Below are 26,767 nucleotides of genomic sequence, written 5' to 3' on the forward strand. Positions count from 1 at the left end.
AGGGGAGCTAGACTTCATAAACACTCAAAGCACAACAGTCACTAACAAAATTATTTTTAATGGTTCTGAATAATTCATTGATTTCAGATAATACATGGTGTTTTGATTGATTGCTACAAATTAAAAGACAAAAAGAAAGTGCATTATGTTGCAGAGCTGTGTTGTGAAAATGGGGAGAGGGCAATAATAATCTCCTGGGTGTTATAAAAACAAGCTATAACAGGAAGACCTGGCTCAGACCTAGCCTTGGCGCCATACTAGATAACAAAATCTAGTATGGATTTAAAAAAAGAAAAAAAATTATTCAGTGATCTGTTAGTAATTTTATAAGTTAATCAATTAATCATCAATAAAATGTCCAAAATTACTGTAAAATGTCCATTTCAGTTTCTCATAGGTGATGTCTTTAAATGTGTTGTCAGTCCAAAACCCAAAGATATTAAGGATTTTGAATGAAAAAGAGCAAACCTACGGTATGAGGCTGATCACCACGTTTTCTGCATAAAAAGTGTCTCACACTTATTTGATTATTAAAAGAGCTGGTGGTTTATTTCTCTGTCAATCGACTCATCAATTTCTCATCTTATTTAATAAGCTCTGAAACAGTCAGTGACCTTGATGTTTCTACCTCTTGGTTAAGATGAGTAATGTCAGTATTTTTCTCACATTGAGCTGTGAAAAGGGTTTTGTTGGATTCAACAAAACTGTGTTGGCAGCGTCAGTAAAAAACCGTGTGACAAACCTTTAATTAATACTTAACAAAACCGCCAATCTTGTCTTTTTGTTCTTGGTCTCCATCACCATGGTGAACCTCCTCCATCCTTACCATTCACATCCTCTTCTCCACCTCCACCCCACCCTCTGTCAAGGTGCTTTTTCTTGCTTTTCTTCTTCTCATCCTCCACCCTGTACTTCAGTCTCCTCATGGGGTCACTCCAGCTGCACATGGACTTCACTTCAAAGTCCTCGTTGATCAGGAAGTTCCTGTCGATGATCTCCGCCGCCTCCTGCCAGTTGCGGTAGCAGTCTGGTCCGAGGCAGAGAATCTCCTCCGCTGCGTTGGGGATGAGGATGGAGCAGTCGGGGCGCAGCACCACCACAGCGGGCAGCTCCTCCACATTAAACATGGCCTGCAGCTCTCTGTGGACACACACACATTTATACAGCAAGGCATATTTACATTACAATCATTTACCAGCAGGTTGTGCACACAACCAAGTGGCCAAACCCACGCACCTCCTGTAGGGGTCCTCGTAGGCCAGGAACAGGCACCTCTTGGGCAGCTCTTTCAGGAAGCTTTCTTGCTCTTCCTCCGTCTGGTCCAAACTGAAAAGAAAAGGAACAATGGAAAATAAGGAGGGGCACGTTGAGAGTTTAGGATGAAGAGATAGATTCCAGGTCAGGACACATATCCAAATGTTTAGACTTATGAGGACACTCGGTTCTCACAAAAATAGGAATATATCCGTATTGTTTCAAAGGGACGAAACAGGAATATATATGTACAATGTTAACCAAACATGAATGTAGGTGCATATTTGTACACGGAACCTGCAAACAGAAAATGTTCATATTGAATTTGGGTAACGGGTATGGAGTGACCAAGTAACTATCTTTTATGTCACATGTATGTCTCAAGTCTTTGCACTGAATTCTTCAAGTCAAGACTAACTAGTCCAAAGTCTTAACCAGATGTTTCGCCTCTTTTGCATATGCTTTAGTTTTTTATTTGGCCATTATGTAGTTTTTGTATTTAAAATCAGATATGTTTGGTATAATTTTCAGCCAAATGCCGCTCAGTAACGTGACATCAGTTTGTGGTTCTGTCCCGCATCTTGATTGATTACTGTCGAAATTAAGTGTCAACTTGCTGGGAATGCAAGTTGACACTTAACATAGAATATTAGTTGATTCAAGAAATGAAGTGAAAGCAATTATTTCGGGGTACACTTTTTAAATAACTTGTTTCAATCCATATGGGGGAAGGTTTTAAGTCGAAAAGCTCAAGTCCAAGTGTAGTAACGTGTCATTGGTGTTTAAGCCAATTTGATCAAATCCAAGTCACGTGACTCGAGTCGACACCTAAGGGCTGTAGTTGAGCAGCTGATTAGGTTTAGGCGTTGGGGAATAAATGTGGTCCATTGCAAGTCTCATGCAAGTTTGAAGTGTCTTCGTGTGTGTTATACCTAATGTACACGAGAACAAGCTGAGCAGCTCGGTCGACATAGAATTCATCCGTCAACCGTTTGAAGAAGTTGCTGAGAGTGGGAGTAAACTGCTGGCATCTCTCACATGCTGCAGACGCAAAGAAGAGCATCAGGATGCGGTTCTGCAGGCGCATGACGATCTCTCTCTCTGTGTCCAGCTCATCCTGCTCCTTGTTGTTCTTCAACAGCACCCGGTCAACAAACAGGTCCACCATATTCACAGGAACGAGGACGGAGGCTAAGGAAAGCACAGGGGAGATATATAAAATGTTTTTATACACAATGGATTAACAGTAGAATCATCAGGAAAGCACAACATAGTATAAAAGAAAAAGGGAAAGAAAGAAAACAGATAGTTGTGAGGGTTATCACAGGCATGCATATCAGTGCCAAACGTGAAGTAAAGCAAAGACTAATAACTATAATCTTCCTTCAACAACAATATATGAAAAAGGTTTTGCCATTTGCAAAGGCTTATCTTTCATACAGTATGATTTGATAAGTAAGACGTATGTTTCCAGTCAGGCAGAATTACGAACAGCCCGTTAATCATATGAGCCCATCTTGCTTGCTGATAAATGGGATAATCCTCACAGTTGCTTACCTCTCGCAAATATTATCTCCCCTTGAGGCCGCAAATCCAAAAAGTAAACAGCTTTCAATATATTGTGTTTTCTTTCTTTGCAACTCCTCCTGGTGTCGTACGTGAATCTGTTCCCAGCCTGTCAGTTTATATCTCGTCCACTCATTGACTCCATCTCCTTCACCTTGACGGCAGTAGCTGCTCACTCCCTCTCCTTTTGTCTCCCCCCTCCCCTGTCTGGGAGGGAGGGATTGAAAGACAAGGTGACAGAGGCACAAGTGACATGAAAAGCTCACTGTGATTGTGTGTGAAGGCAGCAACTGAGCCGGAAAGCATAGAAATGACAGAATGAGAGTCGTGCTTGAAAAAATAAAAAGGCCTTAATGAGGTGAGAGCCAGGGAGACCTTTACTATCCAGTAACTAATGGAGGAGCAGAACCACAGGGAGAGTGTGGTTGGAGATAGTCTGATTTCCTCCACAGGGAAATACACAATAAAGCCATGAAGCACAGCAGAGACATCAAAACAGTTTGTGCTAGCAAAATAGAGTGTATTGTTTTTAGAAGTACAATACAACTTATACTTAGCAAAATATATATTATAGCAACATCAAATTAAGCTCGAGAGACATGCCATACATAACAAAACAAATGCAAACACAATGCTTTACAAAGTATTGAATTCCTTTTTTTTCCATCAGGCACCAGCACCTAAAATACGCTTTAATGAGGCAAACACTTGTTTTTAGCAGTGTCTCAAATTTGAAATACACCGTGAACACTAGGCCTACTTACTTGCGACTGGTTACCAAGATGTACTGTCGCCTCAAATCCAACATAGCTGTTGTGCAGTGCACTTCCTGTAAATGAAAGAAACATTTGACTAGTTTAAGTGTATTCCAATGTTTACCAGATTAACCAATTGGGTTTCCATAGCCTACATTATTAGACATATGGGGATCCCCTGTCTTCAGCCAAGATGGCGACCACTTAGGATGAGATCTGTGAAATGTTCCAAAAACTACTTTTTGGTATTTTTGGTTAGATCAAGTATACTATGCTCTATCTTAAAAAAACTGACCCCAGACAAGTGTTTGGAAGGAAATGGAATAATAGATGGTAAACTGTTTTGTTGCACTGGACATAGCCTAGTATGTAGCCTACCCTCTTAGTTTCCAACACACAAAATAGACCCCTTTAAAATTAGGTGTCAAAAGATTAGTAAACAAAATACCGGTACAAAAATGTGTTGATCAACTTATTACCTGAAAACAAATGCAAATTTGAATTGGCTTATAAAAAACACTATGACCGAAATCAAATCCCCTCAGATTTCTGTATTATTTCCCTTTAGCCAATATCTGATCTCTTAACCTCAGTGTCCACAAAACAAAATAAAAAAGTTGCAGGCCCGAGATAGAGTCTTTATCGTATGCCACCGAGGGTCTGGCTCACAGGGACGCCAGTCCTGTAGAAACAGTTCGTGATCAGACAGATTAAACCGTCAAGCAGTGGAAATGAAGTCCTCGTCCAAAACCACACCGAAAGTAGGCTAATTTCCGGCCAGGAATATCAAAACAGCGGCCCGGGGTGCAAAACGCATCAATGACAGCGACCCTCTACCACACAAAACAACACCATTTATATTTGCAAAACGCATCAATGACAGCGACCCTCTACCACACAAAACAACACCATTTATATAAACACCTATCATGACAGGGCACCCACAGCCAAGTAACAATTACAAATGAATTAAGTCGGCACGGCGGCCCGCATTGAAAATGACTTGGCCTACCTTTGATGATCAAATCACTCAAACACAAAGTCCATTCTCCTGTCCTTTTGGATGAAGCACTTGCTTCAGCTGATCCTTTGCCACCCCAGTTTATCATTGTAACTCAATCTTGAAAATGACTCGGTTAATAATTTCGCAACGATGTCATCACTATCACTGAAGTGAGCCATCATGAACAAACTTATGCTAATTATAAAGTCTATCGATCATAAATCTATCGTTTAGATCAGGGGTGGGGAACCATTTTCCTCTCAAGGGCCGTTTCAATTTTTTCAACATCCTCTGAGGGCCGTACAAATTATTGACCTCTGCTTAAAAATCACAGCACATTCATTTGGCCTTTCTTTCATGCTGTGCAAAGAAAAAGCAACCTCTTAATCCAGATATCTCACCATGACTTGCGCATGCATGCACGTGCACGGAGTGGCATGACCACCAAAACAGAAAGATATGGACACAAGATGTGTGCAAATGTATTTAGTTTCCTATCCATGTGGACATGATTTAAGTGGGGGGGACCTAACCTCCTCTAGGGGGGTCCAGGTGCATGCTCCCCCGGGAACATTTTTTTTTAAATATTGAAGTTGAAAGCATCAATCTGGTGCACTTTGAGAGCAAAATGAAGAGATCTATGGAAACATCTCTCAAAACCCATATGAAACAGAACTGTAAGCAGATTTACTTTTTCTTTATGGATATTTTACAAATCACTCTCCTTTCAAACTGTATTCTTGTTTATTAATAACACCTTTTTTTTACTGTCATATAGTATTTTATACCTGTTTACTTTATTCTCTTGTTTTTTGATAACTATAATGATCATATAAAGATGTGCCTTTACCTCACTGGTTGGAGAAAAAGCTTCTTATATTCGTTAGCATAGCTAGCTAACCAGATGCTAATAACAACACAGTTATTGACTGTATGATCAGAATGACAGATGAACAGATCGCGACTGGGCTTACAACTAAAGACACAGCCACGCAAAAACTGCGGCATTTGTAGCCTACGGACTTATGGGTACTGCAATTATTTGAAGTCCCGGAGTGGCGTTCTGGTGCTCTCCGTCAGCACTGCACCCCTGTCAGACGAGACATATACCACGTGATGACACGTTAGGCACGTGTTGTGTTCAAGGACCATGACCGTTGCCAGGAAAAACAGGCACTTGCTTGTTTAATTATTTTGCGGTCTAGATTTCTTTAATTTTTTTTCTTTTTTGCGTGTGTTTATAAATTACCTCGAGGGCCAAACCAAATGGTCTCGCGGGCCGTATACGGCCCGGGGGCCGGAGGTTCCCCACCCCTGGTTTAGATTTATGATTAGAAAATAATAAAAGTAGGTAGACATGTGGATATTATCTGGCTGAACAAAACGTGCATTTATCTAACAAGTTCGTTTTCCACAGACCTTATTTCGAGCCATTTTCCAAAATCCTCTGGAGAAATCCCACTGCTTTCTGTCGAGGGAATCCGAGCGAAGCTTACTTCCGGGTTTTAGGACGCGTCACTGCACCACTTGCATAGACCCACAGCGGGCGGAACTTGTCATAAAGTCCGCGAAAATAAAGCCCGCCCATTTAGAGGGAAGATATGATTGGTCAATTGTACTGTCATTTGACATTACTCTCTCGTTGAGTTACTATAGCGGGCCCTCTGTGAATGTAGAGAGGGACCAACAAGCTCTCCCGTCTTCACAGGTCCCTACACACGGCGGCGTGCGTTGCAGCTTCAACGCTTCTGCCCATTCACTTTGAATGGGGTGACGTCACGATTCGCCGAACTGCATTGTGGGAGCAAAGCGTAGCTTCTCTCGCGGTGCTCGCTGCAAAAGTAGAGCAATGTTCTACTTTTGCCGCCTCGACTGAGGCGTCAGCCAATCAAATCCCTCGTATGTAAATCTGACAGTACAAGCACTAGCCAATCAAACCGGGTGTATGTTGGGAGAGCCAGACCGCAGTTATTTCCCATATGTCAACAAATGGAGGAGAAAATGATCGTGGCGGTAGGGAATCACCCGGTACTCTATGACCAGTCCCTCTTTACATACAGGGATACAAACCGGAGGAGCCAGGCATGGGGGGAGGTGGCAGAGACAGTGGGTTAAACTGGTAGGTTTTCGCTTGTTTGGGGAGTTTATATCCAGTGTACTTCGTTTGAATGGACAGCTAGCAAGCATAGACAGTATATTTAGCCAGCATGGATGTAGCATGAATGCTTTGCTTTGTATGTCCGGGGCGGGACATTCATGTGGTTGGTTGTTGGTCGGGTTGCTCGCGTTGACTCCCCAAGCTCAAGACACGCCCACCACCAGCGGCAACGCACGCCGCCGTGTGTAGGGCCAGAGACAGCATTTAACCCTTCACATTCCAACAGAAACTGAACAGGCAGATTCGAAGGATTTATTTCTTTGAAATATTATTTTAAATACAATTAAATCAAGTTATTTTGGTAAAACTAATGAAAAATGTAACAACAAAAAAATATTTAAAAAAATGTTAAAAATAATTCTTTTTTTTAATGTTTTCAAATATTATTTTTCAGAATATCTTAGGCCCTCACAGAGGGCCTAGAGGGCCCTGACGGCTCGCCACTGCTCAGTCATAACTAAATTATTCAACAGGCTAAACTATCATTTTTCTCACCGTGAGTCCTTCTCAGGTCGATTAAATGGAATCCTTGCGTCCCTCACTTGCGTCGTTTCCCTGCATTTAGTCCCTCCCACTAGGGAAGCATGGAGGGACGCAAGGAAACCACGAGAAGCAGGGAAATTAGTTTTAAGAGCAATGGGGTCCTTTCTTACGGAGCGTCACGTGAAGCGACGTCCGTTTGTGATGAAGCCGCACAGCTGTTTGTTTGACAGCAGCCATCTCTGTCCCCGTTATTTTCACAAACACCCCCGCCTCTGTTAGTAGGCCTATACATTTACTGACACAAACATTTGTGTCATCTGTTGTAGAACCAAATACATTAAATAAAATAAGAACTCATTCTCAAAAAAGATAAACGCCATTCTTAAAATGTATAAACGAAAAAAGCGATCATGAAAATGTTTCTAATAAATGAATAAAACGTTTTTTGACCACTTTGTTGTTCAGATATATCACATATTTGTAACTAAATGATGACTCGTGAGTTTCATGTATTTTCTTCACTCCGCTGGGAAACTGCTCTCATGTCAAGAAGCATCAGATCAGTGCATGCGCTGCATCGTCCAATCAGTGAGCGATACACAGTAAGGGGGCGGGGCGAGTATCTGTGGATTTCATCGGAGGATGGTCTGGTGATTCCTCCATTATCGCTCCTCCATTATCGCTCCTCGCTCCTCGGTCCTCCGGCAGAAATAAGCGCCATGGGACGGTACTCAAGATGGCGCAGACAAATCAACTTCCGGTGAGACCGAGGACCGAGGAGCGAGGAAATGAAAATAATCGACCTGAGAAGGACCCCCTGTCTCTAACTTCTTGTTCATTTCTCTCTAGCCTCCCGGATCTCTTTTTTTCTTTCTCCTGCCCTCTTCCTGACCTACGACCAATTACCACAGGTGTCACTACAGCAACCAATCAAACAGTGAGGGTGAAACCAAATGCTAAATCAGCGTTTTTTTGTGTGGTTTAACCCACTTTCTGCCAATTCAGTGTTCTTTAAAATGGTTCGTTTTAATTTAAAATGTTAAATTGAATTAGTTTCCTCCAACTTAGGGCTATAAGGATTAATTTCTTTAACCGGGTCTGTAGCATCCGAATATTCATTGTGCACTTTCCCATACTTCTAATGAGTAGGCTACTTAGGCTACTTTTTTACACAACCAGCAAACAAGCAACTACATCATCATTCATTTTTTAAAGTTCTGTCCCTAGCCACCTGATAAAAGTATGGCTTTATTTATGGCAATATTCACTTTATTTTAACTTTGCTTTGGAATACAACATAGGACATTGATTTGGCAGCCTATGCCCCCTTTGCTGTTCTTTTCTCAATTTCTAAAAACTGCTGCATGGTGCATCTTGAAAGGTAGGGGATATGACTTGAGGTACTTGGCAGAAATTCAAAAACAATGTACTTACATTTGGGATTCCTGGGTTAAATGATATACAGGTAGACATTTATAAAGACCATGAGCAGGATCATTACTGTGTATATTTATGTTTGAAAACTGGGATTTGCTCTGACTGAGAACTCACCCTTTGTGCTAATACATCCTGCAACAAAACAGAGGAGCTGTTTTCAGTGTGCATTTTTAAAGAGTCCTCCTAATGAGCCTGTTAAGAGGCTGCAGTATCAGTCACCTAAGGATTAATGATTAAGGAGGCTGGACTTGAATGTGCAAGAGAACAAAAGCAAAAGTGTTTTCCTTTGTATTTTCTCTTCATCTTATTCTCCATATTCCTTTATCTCCATCTTTTCTCTTTCTATCCCAGGCTCCATCTTTCTCCTCCTCTTCGTTTTCATCTTTGCCCTTCACCCATAACTTCCACCATCTCTTTTTCCTCTTGTCGTCCTCTGTCTTGTACTTGAGTCTCCTCACAGGGTCAGTGGCACTGCGCATATTTAGGTTGTCGAAATCCTCGTTGAGCATGAAGCTCCTCTCAATGACCTCCGCTGATTCCTGCCAGTCTCTGAAACAGTCGGTACCGTAACTACAGATGTCCTGCACAGCATTCGGAGAGAGTACGGAGCCATCAGGGCGAAGGACCACGACTGTTGGTACGCTCTTCACCTTAAACATGGCCTTCAGCTCACTGACAAAGAGAAAAACACACACAGCTACCTTAATGCACTTGTATAAGAAATACAAATATTTGACTTTAGAAAACCTACAAACATACAAATACAGAAACATTGAAACTACAGAGGCGCTCTTTTCTCTCCACTTACTTCCTGTATGGATCCTCAAAGGCCAAGAACAGAACCTTTTTGTGCAGCTCATTGAGGAATCTCTCCTGCTGCACCTCAGATTTGTCTAAGCTGTAGAGAGGAGATGGAAATGGAAATTACATAAAAGATCAAACAGTGTGAATGGGAGTCCATGCAAACACATGGGGTCATCAAAGAGACAGACAGAAGTAAAGATAGAGACCTGATGTAGACAAGTGCAAGCAGTTTGGGGTATTCAATGTACGCTGGATCTTTGAGTCTCTTAAAAAAGTCATTCAGTACAGGGAGGAACTCCTGGCAGTTTTCGCACTCGGAGGATGCGAAGAATAGCACTAGGATTCTGTTTTCGAGGATCCCGACAATCTCTCGCTCTGTGTTGAGTTCATCCTGGTCCGTGTTGTTCTCGACCAATACTCGGTTTAGGAACAGGTCCACCATGATGGAAAAGATGGTGCAGGTGTTCTGTGTAGAAGAAACTGTGACATAAGATTTTAAGATTTGGGAATATAAATTATGCTTAGTGCCTGTTTCCATGCCAACTCCATCTGGAAAAAAAGGTAGTCTAACACTGGAGATCATTATTCGAGCATCTGAGATTTTCAGTGCAGTCTCAGGAGTAACTAGTGATTTCACAGTGACTTTCAACATCCCACAGAGGAGTGTGAAGCACACCGCTGTATGTACTGAGAGGGAAAGTAGCAATAGTACTGCAGCAGAAAGATACTTGTTTCCCATACTGTGAAGGCACTAACTAATGCTGCAATGCACACCCCAATGCATTAAATATTCATGTTTAAGGAGACAAAATAAGAATCAAAGTTTGGAGAAAAAACGCTGTTACATATTCAGAGTTTCACCACGCAGTACTTTGCTTCAGCAGAAGTGTGTGGGTGGATCAGATTTGATCCCCTGTGGCAGCTCACGAAGTAAAGAAAAATCCACATGTTGATTAAAGGTTGCTTGACAAATCAAAGGTTCCAACTTCCTGTTCTCTCGCGTCCATCGCTAAGAGGAATGATTAGCCGCTGTTTTGGTGTTTGTTCTGCCCCTAACTTTATAAAGCTTAACATTTCTTTATAACACACATATTTAAGAAACTTAGAGGCACTATTCTGGCAGGGCCTTTGCTTATCTATTCCCAAGTCTTAATAACAGGATACAAAAAAGATTATATCAGATTTATAAAATGGATCCTCAGAAATGTTTTCTCCCTTTATTTTCTCACTGAGCTTCTGTTCAGTTTTAGATTATTTGATCGAAGAGCTTTTTTGCTATACTTAAACAAGGACATATATCTGTGAACACCACACAGTAGTGCAAAGTAGAGTCAAAAATGTATGAACAACTATTATTAAACATAGTTAAATAAACAAAAAGCAGCTACTGAATTGTGCACATTATGTTAAATGGTCTAGATGTGACCAGTTATTAATGTGATAATAAAATATCTGAACACTAGTACATTTGATCAACAGACTGCTTTTGTTTTTTATATCTGTATCCAGGCCTCCCATAATGATAGTGAATGGATTACTTGAAATGAAGTTATCTGTAGCTATTAAAACACTCATCCAAGCAAAAAGAAGTCCCAACATGTAATCACTTTTATAATCAATAAGGTAAAAACATGTTGGGTGACTGTCCTCTTGTAGTGGTACAGCTCAGGCCCAAGTGACCTGTACATACAGTCTATAATCTTACATAGTTTTTGTTTACAAAAGTAATTTACTACACAACAGCTCAGCCAGGATCAGCTGACAAGGATGAATCGGTCTTTTATGCGATGGTGTTTTCCAAAAGAAGACTTATGGCTCAGAACAAAAAGCCTCATAAGAAATACCTTTCATATAAAGAAATAAAGTTCAGACCTAACATCTCAGAAAGGTGCTTTATCTGCCTCGGCCAGCCTGTATTTCACTGTCCCAGCCGTCGCTGCCGGCTGTGAATTGACAGCGATAACCTCACAAATGAGATTTGGCTCTCTGGCTCTGAGCTGTGCCAGATCTATTTGAGACCACCACTCTGCACTCAGACTTCCAAAGCTGATGGAGGGGAAATATGTTTGAAATTGAGCAGCATCGCACCTCACCTGAGAAGAAAAAGAAAGATTTACTTGAAGACTCTGAAGGGTTGGGGCTTAAATCTAACATTCAGAAAAGTTATTTCATAATAACCCTGTTCACTTTTTGAAGCTGATCGATCGCCCCTGATACAAACAAGCAACTCTACCTTGTGTTGCTAGTTGCAAATGTAATAGGCCATCGATCTGTAGAGTTGTGTATGTACCAAGAATAATTTACCTCACCTTGAAACTCCTCGACTCCTTCAAGGAAAGAAATATATCCAGTTAGTTCTCTCTCTCAAGCTATGCTTTGATTTGTTTTCTTTCGTCCTTTAAATCATGTGAAGTTGGTTATGTTAGCGACACCTTTCACTGCCTCTCTCTGTAATTTCTTTACCGTGCACTCTGCGGTCTACCGAAGAAGATTACAGAGAGCTTGAGGTGTGTCGTGCTGTAAATCAGGAGCAGACGTTGCTCCTTTGTGTATGGCTGTGTTTTTGCACTGTGGGCCTTTAAAACTCCAGCTCAAGAGCAGCAATCGTATTACCTTAAGAGAAGAAGGGAGGGAGCAGAGGAAGGATAAAGTTACAGACAATTGGATTGCTGAGGGAAGACTGGCGTGTAGGTTAAATGGTGGAAAGACAACAGATGGGAAGAAAAAAAGAGAATTGAAGCCTTCTAACCTGCTCAAACCTCTCCTTAATTCTTACCCACCACTATGTCACGTATTTACCCCTCAGAGCTTTATAATGATTATGTCTCATCAAGGTGATTTGACAGCCAGGATGTGGAGCTTTAAGGAAAATAAACTGAGGAAGTCAATAGCTGGTTGGAGTAAGCATCAGCAGGTCCAACTGCAGAACAGTGACTATTGATCAGCAGAGGCACTGGCAGAGAATACCTGGGTTAATCTCACAGAGAGGTGAGGTAAATATAGAGGTGGGGGGGAGGGAGATCTAATAGGATTAGTCTGAGTCACAGACGAGTGCCACGACTCAGGGTTTCGCTCACACCAACACATGATTAACCTAATTCTGCGAACAGGAGCAAACACACACAACAAGTGCTAAACCTTTTAACCATGATGTTTGGGGGATTGTTGATCATGTTCTCAGGACGAAGCGTAATAACTAATCAACACTAAGATGGTTTTTGGGGAAATATTTTCCTAGGCCCATATACCTTTGACCCAGTTTATCAGTTTGTACTCCCCTCAATGAGCACATGCCTGCAACTTTGGGCTGCTGTGCTCTCAATGTTTTGTCTCCCTATTCCTGCCTGTTGGCGTCAGCTGATAGAGGTGTTATAGTGCGTTGCCTGTTTTATCTTGTTATGCAGCATGTTGATTATTCTTCAGAGCGAATGGGGAAAGATTCTTCAGAATTGGTCGGGCACCAGCTGGCCCATATGTTACGGCCACAGCTTCTACACGGCAGTAGTGGCTCACGCTGAGACCCGCAACATGAAAATAGACGCAACAACCAGTAGACTTTACATCGACCATTTACTTTTATTGAGCCGTCTTCTTTCAACAAGCCAATCTAAAATGAAAAAGGTCTGGAGCACTGGCCAAAAAGAACAAAAGGGTGGAGGGAGCCTGAGCCAGCCACACCATGGGCCGTAGGACCCAGAACGTGCCCCCCTAAAGTCAGGTGTATAACCCAAAGTAATAAATGAAGCCATGAAAACTGGACTACCAGGTCCTCCAGGCTAAAAAGAGTCAAGACAAAAGAGACTGTATCGCTCAAGCCTAACTACAAATAGGGGTCTTCAGTCGTGAGTGTCTTCCGGCGTCAGAAAGAGAGACATCCTTCTCCTCTAGCCTTTCTTTGATACCCGTGAGTTGGGAACACCTGGGCAGAGGCGGAGCCAGGGCATACATTAAAAAGACTTTTCTAACACAATAGTCATTTTAAGCCTAAAACTATTTTTTTTTACTTTTGCTTACCTTTTATATGTTTAATTCAGATACAAAATATTTTGTGTGTGATACAATAACATGAAATTGTACAGCAGCCAGTACAGTAGGGATCATTTGTATAAACACAGTGAAGAAGGAGGAGTAATGGTGGCTGACAGGGCAGGCCAACATCAGCAAGCACCAATTAGAAGAGAACCCTCACTGGCTTGTGGGATGTTTATGTCTGTGCTGGAATTTAAGCTTCTGTGTGACAAAAAAAGCAGTGCAGTGTATTTTGATGTTTAAGCCACTGACTAGAAATAAACCCACAATTTGTCCAATGTCAGAGCTTCTTTGTACTTCAAACTGAGCCTTGAGGGACTGCAAATACTTCATTCACTGATAGTTAAATTCAGTAGAGAACAACACAACCAATCATTAAAAAAAGTCTTTATTCACTCTTTTGTTAAAAAAGACACACTGTGAAACCATAGAGGAGAACACAAACAAGAAAAGTTACTAAAGATCTATATTCATTTGTTCTTCTGATCGTCTGCAAACAAAAAGATACAAAAGCTAAAAGTTTGAACTGAGGGGAAAACAATGAAACATGAAAGCTTCCTGGCAAAGTGTGAAAAGGATTGATAGCACATAAAGGAAAACACTGATAGATATACAAGTAGCAAACTTAGAAAACGTATTTAAATAACACACCGGGTGTTAGGAGTCTCAAGACGAAGAAGAAGAAGACATGCCGTGGTTCCCAGCTCTTTGGGGACACTTTATCACAGCCAGTAGAAATATACAACTGGTGATAATCGATTGCAAATAAACATTGCTTCTTTTCACCCACTTACAGTATTACACCGTTTAGAAAAGGCAACATTTTAGTGATTCAGTTTCCTGCCTTGAAAACCTAGTATAAAATCAGATAAAAATCACTTTTTCGTATTTTAGAGGCTCTTTTTTTAAAACCCAAAGCTTTCACATTTACTTACAGCAGTTGATGTGACTTGAAGTCATTTAGAGCTATCAAGAGTTGGGTTTAATACTGTATTTATTCCAATTCATTCTTTTATTTTCTCTGTAGGACTTTATATTCAAAACATGGAACTATCATTGGACCAGGTTGTGGTTAAAGGATATGCGTTGGATGCAATAAATAAAACAAAAGCTTCCCGTCGAGAGTTAACTCTTCAACTCCATCACAATTCTTAGGAGAAAGATTGCAGAGAGGAATATATGGGGGAAAGCATATGTCACACCCACCCTGAGCTCGACTACTCTGCCTTTCCCCCTTCCCCTCTCTATTTTGTTATATTCTCTCCATTTCATCCATTTCCCCAGTGATCACAGCTCTGTTCTATTTCCCTCATCCTTATCTCTGTTTGCCAGAGTTTTCTCTCCTCCTCTTCCTCACAGCTCGTCCCTTGCGCTCCAGTTTTCCAGTTCAGACTGCAGTATGTCAGAGTTCTGGGCCTCAGAGCTCAGTTCCCCCTGCTCCTGAGTTTTTCTCGACCTGGCTCGGTCCCAGTCGGTTCTGACTGTCTCGTTGTCCCAGACCACCGATGTTTCCGTGTCGCTGATGTAACCCATTTCTCCTGTGTAATGCGTTGGATACACCAGAAGCGGCTCTGCGGAAAATGCACGCAGGTCCCGGCTCTCAAAGCGCTCCATGTACTCTGACCTGATGAGGGAGAGGAGCGGGACATTTTATTAAGAAGAGTGCTACAGGACAGAATCAAAAAGAGGAGACGGGTAGAGGAAGACTGTTCGAAAAATATCACGCGTCACTGGCTTGAGCTTCAATAACAGGATACATGTATTTATTAATCCTCATCACATACAGAGCATATGGAACAACTAGTTCCTGAACAGTGTCCTTCACATGCTTTATATACCACAGAGGGTGTTACACAGTCACAAGATGCATGGATACCGGTTCAAAGCAGTATACAATGTTTAGTTTAGATTAACTAAGGCCCACGTCAGAAATGATCATGCTTGTCATATCTCCATAGAGGCTGAATCATCATGTTAGTCGTTGTCACATAGCTATCATATGCCTAAAACAGTGTGTCCTGATGCTCTTCTAGGTAATCATACATCCTGACATCTACGCAGCTACAGTTGGGCCTTTGTTATCATGTGCTACTCTGATATTGGAAGAGTACATCCAGTATTTTCCAGACGATAGAGGGATGGTGGGTTAACTCACACTGGATGTTTGTCATACATGACAGGGAGGAACTCATCGACAGGAAGCAGATTGTTCAGAGGTTCGGCCAGGAGGAGCTTCTGGGCCCCCTGTAGGGACAGCAGGTAGCCGAGGGTCCAGTAGGAGTAGTCGGCCTCCACCAGGTTGTGGATGTTTGGTACAGGCTTCTCTTGGTGGTCAATCTGCATCCGCTTCCGCCCAATGTAACTGTATTTAGTGTTAAAGATAAAAGGGGCGGTATACATCAGAAGCACCTAACTTACATCAGCATTTTAAACAGACTTCAATCAATTTATTTAAACATATTTGATGCAGTCAGAGGATGAGCAAAGAACAGCACCGTGCCAAAGTTTAGTTTTTTATTTTGGCTGAATGTATTGTAACTACTGATGAAGGTTTGTTTCTGTCTATACCGACTGTCAATGCAATGTTTAAAGGTCTATAAACAAATATATGTACTTTTTACTTTATTTACTAACTACTAAGTAAAAATCTTAACTACAAGTTTATGTCCTTAAAGATTTTTTGTTTTATATTAGATGTCTTTTTATATATATTATTTTTATATATTATATTTTATGTATGCACCATGACATCAAGTCAAATTCCTCGTATGTGTGAACCTACCTGGCAATAAACCTGTTTCTGATTCTAATTCTGATGGTAGTTTCAAGTCTTGTATGATTATTTGTTTCGTTGTAATAAAGGACATTAAAGCTGTTCATTTTTTCGCTTGGCACGTTTTCTTGCTAGCTAAAATAAGCATCACAAATAATATCACGATTAGCTAGCGCTAGCATTTGCTGGAAGATTTGCATTTGCCTTGTTAACGGCACCTGGCCACACCGGGCCTCACTCCTCTCCAGCTGCTCCATCCTCTACCCTTTTGGTTCCAAACATATGAAGGCCACGGCCAAAACGCCAGAATCCAAGCTTCAAAACCAGAATCTAGAAACCATAGGGTGACATCCACTTATCTAAAACAGTCTATGATGTTGTATACTGTATTTTGTTATTGAATTTTTGAAGTAGGGGCAGGTTAAATACGATTTTCTTCTCCCTGCTCCTTTCCACCATAGGCTACAACAAGCATCTGTGTAAAGTGTACATGCTTTGTTTTAAAATAACTGCCATGTGTGGAATAAATAAATAAATCATAGCACATACCGTATAATACAGTCTTCAGGCTTGCTATCCTACAGCATAAATCAGGCTCTGTGAATGTGAAATGTGTAGAGCATCTCATTAGTGTGATTGCATACGATGCGCAATTCCCACCAGTGTTCTCAGAATGTGATAAGGCGAGTTGTGTCTGAGATATCATGAATGACAGATGGACGGATTTCCCTGAAGCGACTTGATAATCCTCTCTGTTTACTATGTCGTGCTCTGCATCACTCACATGAGATCCCAGTCCAGCTTATAGGTCGCCAGATCCTGCAGCAGCGTCTGGAGGCGTCGCTTGAAGAACACCTCGAAGCGGAGGTCGTCCTCGATGACCAGGGAGGTGTGCAGACCACGATCTACGATCTACACACAAACACAAAAACACATACGTTTTTATACATGCAAACACAACGGTTTTTTAAATACTGGAGTCTTTTGTTTAACACATTCCAGACGGATATTTCCGTTCTGTTAGACAGCTATATGCCATACATTTTTGCATACATTCACAGTAAATATGAATTCAGTATGATAGCTGTCTAACAGAAGTTAAATCCATTTCTCACTTATTCTGACAATGTACTTAACCCCAAATAAAAGAACCCAATAAAAAGAGTTGTTAAATAATAGTGAAGTCACGTTGTAATAACAATAACTCATCTCTCTCGAGTTTTCTTTTTGAGCTTTGCTAAAAGCCACTGTGTCAAGTGTCCATCTTGGGTTGCCGTCCGGAGTTGTCCAATATGGCGGACCATCTCGCACATGCGCAGTACCAATCGGGCAGGGTGACGGAGCGAGAGCAGCCTACTACTCTTCATTAATAGATGAGAATAAGAATAATGCAAGATTTCTTTTCAGCACTGTTGCCAGGCTGACAGAGAGCCACAGCTCGATTGAGCCTTCTATTCCCATAGCACTCAGTAGTAATGATTTTATGTGCTTTTTTAACGATAAAATTGTTACTCTTAGAAACAAAATTATTGACCTCTTGCCTTTGACCAGTATAGTGTTATCAACAGCTCCCGGAAACGTAAGTTCTAATATTACACTAGATAGTAAACTAGAATGCTTTTCAGCCATTAACCTTGAACAATTACATTCAATGATTCTCTCTTCGAAACCATCAACGTGCATGTTAGACCCAATTCCAACTAAGCTGTTGAAGGAAGTTTTTCCATTAATTAGCACTTCTTTATTAAATATTATGAATATGTCTTTATTATCAGGCTATGTTCCACAATCATTCAAAGTAGCAGTGATAAAACCGCTTCTTAAAAAGCACAACCTCGATCCAGAGGTTTTAGCCAACTATAGACCTATTTCTAATCTTCCGTTCCTCTCAAAAATTCTTGAGAAAGCGGTCGCAAAACAGTTGTGTGATTACTTAAAAAACAATGATTTATTTGAAGATTTTCAGTCTGGCTTTAGAACACATCATAGCACAGATACAGCTCTGGTTAAAGTCACAAATGATATTCTAATAGCCTCAGACAAGGGACTTGTCTCTATTCTTGTTTTGCTCGATCTCAGTGCTGCATTTGATACTATCGACCATGATATCCTATTGCAAAGACTAGAGCACTTAGTTGGCATACAGGGAACTGCTTTAGGCTGGTTTAGGTCCTATCTATCTGAACGCTCTCAGTTTGTACGTGTTAACGATGAATCTTCCACGCAAACCAAAGTTAGCCATGGAGTGCCACAGGGCTCAGTGTTCGGACCTATTTTGTTCACATTATATATGCTTCCGTTAGGCAATATTATAAGGAATCACTCTGTAAACTTTCATTGTTATGCGGATGATACTCAACTATATTTATCAATCAAGCCTGATGAAATTAATCATCTAAATACAATTCAAGACTGCCTTAAGGACTTAAAAACGTGGATGACCTTAAACTTTTTGATGTTAAACACGACCAAAACTGAAGTTATTGTACTTGGCCCGAAGAATCTACGAAACAAATTATCTAAAGATATACTAACTATGGATGGCATTAATTTGGCCTCCAGTGAGACTATAAGGAATCTTGGTGTTATATTTGATCAGGATTTATCCTTTAATGCCCACATAAAATCAATTTCAAGGACCGCCTACTTCCATCTACGTAACATTGCAAAAATCAGGCATATCTTGCCTCAAAACGATGCAGAGAAACTAGTCCATGCATTTGTTACTTCTAGGCTGGATTATTGTAACTCTTTATTATCAGGGAGTACCAAGAAGTCAGTCAAGTCGCTTCAGCTGATTCAAAATGCTGCGGCTCGTGTACTAACCAGAGTTAGGAAAAGGGACCACATTACTCCTGTTCTGGCTGCCTTACACTGGCTCCCTATAGAACACAGGATAGAATTTAAAATTCTTCTTCTCGCCTACAAAGCCCTTAATGGGCAGGCGCCATCTTACCTTAAAGAACTCATTATACCCTACTGTCCTACTCGGGCATTGCGTTCCAAGAATGCAGGGTTGTTGGTTGTTCCTAGAATCTCTAAAAGTACAATAGGAGCCAGAGCCTTTTCTTATCAAGCTCCACATTTGTGGAATCAGCTTCCAGTTTGTGTTCGGGCGGCAGACACCCTATCCGTTTTTAAGAGTGCGCTTAAGACCTTCCTTTTTAATAAAGCTTATAGTTAGGGCTGATTAGATTCAGCCCCTAGTTTTGCTGATATAGGCTTTGTCGGGGGGACATCTTACTTCTTCCTTCTCTCTGTCTATACCTGTGTACTCTCATGTTCCGATTAACCCAGCTTCCCCAAATGTCTTTCTTTTTGGTGTCTATATACGCTGGGATCCGGAGTCATGGATGATCCTGCGGTCCTGTGTCCTGGATCGCGAGCGCTGGATCGCGAGTCGTGGCTGTGGTCCTGGATCATCGGTCCTGGATGGATATCCTCGTGGATTCATCTTCCTATTATACACACATGCATTTCCAAACATTTGGACTACCTATGTTGCAGATGTATTATCTTTTCAATTTACACACGGCATCTATTGCACGTCTGTCCGTCCTGGGAGAGGGATCCCTCCTCTGTTGCTCTCCCTGAGGTTTCTCCCATTTTTCCCTTTAAACTGGGTTTTCTTTGGAAGTTTTTCCTTGTACGATGTGAGGGTCTAAGGACAGAGGGTGTCGTATTGTCATACTGATATTCTGTATAAACTGTGAAGACCACTGAGACAAATGTAACATTTGTGATATTGGGCTATATAAATAAACATTGATTGATTGATTGATTGATTGATTGATTGATTGATTGATTGATTGATTGATTGATTGATCGGGTAGTGACAGAAATAACGGGGACAGAGCTGGCTGCTGTCAGACGATCAGCTGTGCAGCGTCATCACAAACGGACGTCGCTTCACGTGACCCCCCGGAGGAAAGGACGTCCCATTGCTCTTAAAATTCATTTCCCTGCTTCTCGTGGTTTCCTTGCTCTCCATGCTTCCCTGGTGGGAGGGACTAGTGACAGGGAAACGACGTGGGGGATGCAAGAAATCCATTTAACCGAAGTGAGAAGGACCCTGGGGCAGAGCAGGGAGGCCAATAAGGAAGTGCCACAAACTGCAGTTAATCTATTGGCCGATAGGGGATGACTGCAGAAAGGAGCAATTTCCATAGACCCCCATGTTAAAATGCCCAACTTTAGAGCAGAAATAAACATATTTCTACCCCTGAATGCAATAATTATTATGGATATAGCTAGATTCCACTTTCATGATTATGGATTGGTGAGTGAACTGTTTTATAACGCAACTCTTTTAGTTATATTAGGTCTTAACGTTTTTGCATAAATTAGGGCGTGGTCACCTTGAGTGACAGGTCTCTGCAGTGAGTGCTGCTTCTTGCTTTCTGTCTCTCTGCTAGCTCCGTTAGCTCAGTAAGCTCCAGGATGCTACAGGGGCTCAACTGCTCGGCTGACCCGGGGAACACAACTTGAACTCGTTGATGTGTTTGTTGATGTGCCTGGTGGAGTATTCTTAATTTAAATATCGGACTTATCTTATGGCTCTGTGGTTAAAATAGACCGTCCCTGAATGCAGTTTCTTCGGTAGCCTAAGTGAAATTCAAGCACTTTATTTCTTACTGGTCTTTTTATTCAGTTAACGAGCGAGAGGAAGCTACATCTGTGCTAACCGTAGCATACAAGTTAAAACATATTAGAGAAGTGTAAAACATTAAGAAGGATTATACTGTAGAACAAAAGGCTCCTCGGTGAGGTTGGTAAAATAAGGTCATCCTCGTACATTAGTTAGTTTGCTAGTTAGGTAACTGTATGCATTGATATTGTTGATTTAAATTTGCTATGCTCGACGATGCAAACAGCTAACGTTACAGTAGTGTTGAACACCAGCGTACTAGACAGGGATGCAAACTCATCAGGTATGAAAAAGGTGACAAGGATCCGAGCCCCCCCGACCCCACGGAATATCGGCTTTAAAATTAGGAATAACAGATGATTTTAGCAGTCAGAGCAACTAAAGCAGCAGTGGTAATAATAACAGAAACGCTAAAGAGTCACATCTAATAGAAATATATAAAAGCATTTATTTTAATTGTGTAGCAGTCAGTTAATAATTTTGGCAGCACTGTTGAGCATTTTGAAAATGTATTTTCATGCCTCTGATCAAGGCCTAGTCTTTCTATCTTTATAGCCAGTGGTGTAACTAAGTTCATAAACTCAACAAGTACTATACTTGGGTACAATTTTGAGATACTTGTACTTTATTTAAGTATTTAAATGTTTTGCTACTTTGTTCTTCTTCTCCACTACAGTTCAGAGGTACATGGTGTACTTCTACTCCACTCCATGTATTGAATACCTTTAGTTACTCTACAGATGTGGATGAATGATGTGAAATGTAATCAAGTGTTAAATCAGACTTTAGTTCCACCCGGAGTAAATCCACCAGCTACCCTGCAGTATACAAAGTCATTCAAACTAGCTGCACCTTTACCAGCTTTGATAACACTTTCATGATCAATCATTATAAAACATATCATATATATTATTCTGAAATGGACCAATCTGCACAAGGACTACTTTTACTGTCGCTACTTTAACTATATTTTGATGACAATACTTTTATACTTTTACTTGAGTAACATTTTGAATGCAGTACTTTTACTGTAACATAGTATTCCTACACTCTGGTACTTCTACTTTTACTCAAGTACAAGATCTGAGTACTTCTACTTGTACTCTAGTACAAGATCTGAGTGCTTCTACTTTTACTCAAGTACAATATCTATACTTATACCACCTCCGTTTAAAGCCTATGAAAAAAAATAAACTATTCGAAAACGAAGGCTAAAGCTAACGTTAGCAGATAGTGACAATGTATGCTAGTTAGCTAGCTCAACGATTCCTTAAATAATATTGCGACAGAAAAACTTCTCAGTGCACATCACGCTCTGCGCTCTGACAGGGAGCTCTGCTCTGAACACCTGAACGCCCCGTTCTAACAGCTGTTCACCAGCGGTCCAGTCTGTGCCACAGTGACTCCGGACCACACAGTTAATATTAACGAACGCACCCGTAGGTAATGTAGCTGCTGAAGCTAGACCCTCATCGCGGAGCAGCAGAGCCTTATTATACATCCATGAGCAGAGCCGACAGGCAGGAAGACTCGAGCACACAGCTCGCGCTTCATTATAATATATAAAAAAAGAACACCATGCGTGTCATGATGGTGTCATGACATAACAACTCGCGGCCACAGATTACACCGGGTCCCAGACCCCCCCCCCCATACCCCAAAAATATTTTTATTGCAGATCTACATGAATCACACGAACGACCTATTTTGGATTCAAAACGGCGAATTTCGCCGAAAGGTGACAAGTTTGCACCCCTGAATAACCTCACTATAAGATCTGTGTATCTTAGAAATATGAATCTCACATTTCCAGATGGTTCCAGAAATAACGTTAACAAAGATATTGCGATATGGTTTGTTGAGCTGGAGTTGATTATTGAAGCTTACTGGTTAACGTTACCATCATAATAAACGAATGAACCCAAACCTTGTTGTTTTTATTAATATTATTACCAATACTTACTAAGCATTTTATTATCATTACACTGGAGAAACCGACTTATTGTGGCAGCAGAACGTGCACATGTAACTTAAGTTTTTAAGGGCGAAAAATAAATTGCGTAATAGTTTATTTCACTATTCCAAAGTAACAGTAAAATGAAAAAGCACCCCAACTATACAATAATACACAATCCAACTGATAAGATACAGTAAGGGCTGTGATATCCAGCACTTTTTTTTAAAGGATAATCAAAAAGATTAGGACATGACATTTGCATGTAAAAAAGTCTGTGACCACACATTGTTACTTTACTATCGGTTTGTTTAAAGTTTCCAGGTGATGCAGACTGACCAGAGGATGCTAACCATGAGAGACAGACCTATTCCTAACATCAGTGAACTTCAGCATGGAATGAAAGGTACCCCTTTGATACTTTACAAAGAATGGAGAAACCTTCTGGTTTAAATAAAGTAACAACTATAATACACTGATATACATGCCATTAAACATGACTAAATACTGACATCAGGGAAGTTGACTGTTCCTTTCTTGCAAAAAGTTACATTTAAATGTTACCAAGCAACATGATTTTTTTGTCAGCTTTCACATGTCAATTTATTTAAGGCAATTATTATTTTACTTTGTGAAAATTACTACCATTTGTCTCTACATATTGTCTGTAAAAACGTGGTAAAAGTGGTTCTTGCAGTGAGATAACCGAACAGCATGATACTACATTTACAGTAAGTTCTGATAACAGTTGAATATTATTTTAATAATAACATATATTTTAATGTTGATTAACTGCATACTGTTCATTCATAATCTGATTATCTTTGTAGTATAAAGTGATGAATTTCAAAAACACATTCAAATACATTTTGTATTTATTTCTACAGCCTTCTAACGCACCTCTTTCATAAATAACACACTTACTCTGCAATAATGTCATGTTTTATGTTTCTTGTCATTTATGTTAGGGAAGGACACAACTGCCTCACCGTTTTCTCCGAGGGGCAAGAAGAAAATGAAAAGCTGATATGAGATTAAAGACCAATACAAGACATTCACTGAGAAACTACACTTTTATTGTGAACACAAAGATCTGCACACTGAATAGTGTGTAGTCAAACAGGACCATAATTTGTTTGTGACAGCTGTTCCCAGTATGGGCTCACAGATGTAGTTTGGTGGTTTCTTCATCAGACCTGGTCCTCCTCCCAGAGAAAGACCGCTCCACCTCTGTCTTCTCCAGCCAAACCCACAGACAGGACATCATCACGCTGAGGTTTCTCCCAAAGTCTCTGCAGCTCCCTGGACACCACGCTGTCTCAATTGATCCACACTGTGAATATGAGAGGGGAACATGTGTGTAATAGGTTCAAGGTTATTTATTTTGTCATACGAGCTACAGTGTAGTTATGCCGATGAAATTAAAAATATAAACAGAAAAATATAGTGCAAGTAAATAATAATATAGTAAATACAAAAGAAAAATAGTTTAAAAAAGTGAAATAGTGCAATAAGAGTCTATATGCAAGTTATTGGAATGATATATTAGATAAATAGATTAATAATTACTAAGTAGCAGATGAATGTTATGGATGTTGTTTCAACAGTTCAGGTGTTCAACAGATGTTGTTTCAAAGTTCAGTTGTTTAGCAGTCTTATTGCCTGTGGTATGAAACTGTCTCTTGATCTGGTGGTTTTAGTCCGGATGCTGCGGTAACGCCTGCCAGACGGCAGCAGACAGAACAGTTTGTGGCTGGGGTAACGGGGGTCTTTTATAATCCGGAGGGATTTCTTCCTGAGCCGCTGGGAGTAAAGGTCCTCCATGGATGGCAGCTCCGTCCTGGTGATGTTCTCTGCAGTTTTCACCACCCTCTGTAAAGCCTTACGATTGAGGGCGGTGCAGCTGCCGTACCAGGCCGTGATGCAGCCAGTCAGGATACTCTCTATGGGGCACCTGTAGAAGTTGCATAGTATCCTGGAGTCCATGTTGAACCTCCTCAGCCTGCGGAGGAAGAAGAGCCGCTGTTGAGCTTTTTTGGTGATGGTGGTAGTGTGAGTCCATGTCAGGTCCTCAGTGATGTGGACACCGAGGAACCTGAAGCTGCTGACTCTCTCCACCGTAGTCCCATTGATGGCGATGGGGGCATGTCACTCTCTCTGCTGCTTCCTGTAATCCACAATCAGCTCCTTTGTTTTGCTGACGTTGAGATGGAGGTTGTTATCCTGGCACCAAGATGACAGGTTTTCGACCTCCTCTCTGTACGCCGTCTGGTCGCCGTCTGTGATGTTGCCGATGACGGTGGTGTCGTCAGCAAACTTCACGATGGTGTTGGAGCTGTGTGTGGCCACGCAGTCGTGAGTGAACAGGGAGTAGAGGAGAGGGCTGAGCACGCAGCCTTGAGGGGCTCCGGTGTTGAGGATGCACTGCCTGGGGTCTGCCCGTCAGAAAGTTCAGGATCCAGTCACAAAGGGCGCTGTTGAGCCCGAGGTCTCTGAGCTTGATGACCAGCTTGGAAGGCACAATGGTATTGAGGGCTGAACTGTAGTCAATGAACAGCATTCTCCCATATGTGTTCCTCTGATCCAGGTGTGAGAGGGCAGTGTGGATGGTGAGGGCTATGGCGTCGTCTGTGGACCTGCTCTGTAGGCAAACTGCAGGGGGTCCAGAGAGTCAGGGAGGGAGGAGATGATGAATGATTTGACTAACCGCTCAAAGCACTTCATTATGATGGAGGTGTGTGCTACTGGGCAGTAGTCATTGAGGCTGGTGATTTTTGTTTTTTTGGGGACAGGAACGATGGTGCAGTGTTTGAAGCATGTGGGGACTACAGACTGCAGCAGGGACCTGTTAAAGATGTGTGTGAACACCTCTGCCAGCTGAACTGCACACACCCTGAGAACACGGCCAGGGATGCCATCAGGTCCAGGAGACTTGTGTGGGTTAACCCTTTTAAAGGATTTACACACATCTGCCCTGTTTAAAACAAAAGGGCAGGGCTCCTGATCCTTCTCTGCACCCCCAGCCTGGCTGCTCTCGAAGAGAGCAAAACAACTGTTCAGCTCATCTGGGAGAGACGCAGACACTCCCGCAGCACCCCCCGCCGCTCCTTTGTAGTCTGTCATTGTTCTTAGTCCCGCCCACATGTTCCGGGTGTTACAGCCTTTGAAGTTAGATTCCACTTTGTCTTTGTACTGTCTCTTTGCACTGCTGATGCCGAAACCCGCAAAATAAAGCAAAAGTCTAGACAACTTGAAAGGATATGGCGTTCCACTAAACTTGAAGAATCTCGTTTAATTTGGCATATTACTCTCAATGAATATAAGAAAGCACTGCGTAAAGCGAGAGCAGCCTACTACTCTTCATTAATAGATGAGAATAAGAATAATGCAAGATTTCTTTTCAGCACTGTAGCCAGGCTGACAGAGAGCCACAGCTCGATTGAGCCTTCTATTCCCTTAGCACTCAGTAGTAATGATTTTATGTGCTTTTTTAACGATAAAATTGTTACTCTTAGAAACAAAATTAATGACCTCTTGCCTTCGACCAGTATAGTGTTATCAACAGCTCCCGAAATCGTAAGTTCTAATATTACACTAGATAGTAAACTAGAATGCTTTTCAGCCATTAACCTTGAACAATTACATTCAATGATTCTCTCTTCTAAACCATCAACGTGTATGTTAGACCCAATTCCAACTAAGCTGTTGAAGGAAGTTTTTCCATTAATTAGCACTTCTTTATTAAATATTATGAATATGTCTTTATTATCAGGCTATGTTCCACAATCATTCAAAGTAGCAGTGATAAAACCGCTTCTTAAAAAGCACAACCTCGATCCAGAGGTTTTAGCCAACTATAGACCTATTTCTAATCTTCCGTTCCTCTCAAAAATTCTTGAGAAA

General features: G+C 41.2%; 3 protein-coding genes across 3 annotated transcripts in view; all 3 read right to left on the reverse strand.

Moving 5' to 3' along the window:
- Nucleotides 1–797: 797 nt before the first annotated feature.
- LOC117452403 (nucleoredoxin-like protein 1) lies at nt 798–2,422 on the reverse strand. The gene is made up of 3 exons (XM_034091015.1): nt 2,187–2,422; nt 1,237–1,326; nt 798–1,140 (listed from the first exon to the last, which is right to left on the reverse strand). Exons 1-3 carry the CDS (start codon nt 2,420–2,422, stop codon nt 798–800), a joined length of 669 nt encoding a protein of 222 aa, XP_033946906.1.
- A 6,533-nt stretch (nt 2,423–8,955) lies between these two features.
- LOC117451776 (nucleoredoxin-like protein 1) lies at nt 8,956–9,902 on the reverse strand. The gene is made up of 3 exons (XM_034090163.1): nt 9,667–9,902; nt 9,465–9,554; nt 8,956–9,328 (listed from the first exon to the last, which is right to left on the reverse strand). The coding sequence occupies exons 1-3, from the start codon at nt 9,900–9,902 to the stop codon at nt 8,956–8,958; spliced, it is 699 nt and encodes a 232-aa protein (XP_033946054.1).
- Nucleotides 9,903–13,861: 3,959 nt separating this feature from the next.
- Nucleotides 13,862–26,767, reverse strand: part of LOC117465499 (procollagen galactosyltransferase 1-like) — a 32,361-nt gene continuing 19,455 nt past the window's right edge. The window contains exons 10-12 of the mRNA XM_034108361.2: nt 17,047–17,174; nt 15,645–15,851; nt 13,862–15,113 (exon numbers count right to left, since the gene is read on the reverse strand). Coding sequence (XP_033964252.1) covers nt 14,843–15,113; nt 15,645–15,851; nt 17,047–17,174 — 606 coding nt within the window. The 3' untranslated portion in view covers nt 13,862–14,842. The remainder of the gene's footprint in view (nt 15,114–15,644; nt 15,852–17,046; nt 17,175–26,767) is intronic.

This window comes from Pseudochaenichthys georgianus, chromosome 1 (assembly GCF_902827115.2).
Source record: "Pseudochaenichthys georgianus chromosome 1, fPseGeo1.2, whole genome shotgun sequence".
Lineage (NCBI taxonomy): Eukaryota > Metazoa > Chordata > Actinopteri > Perciformes > Channichthyidae > Pseudochaenichthys > Pseudochaenichthys georgianus.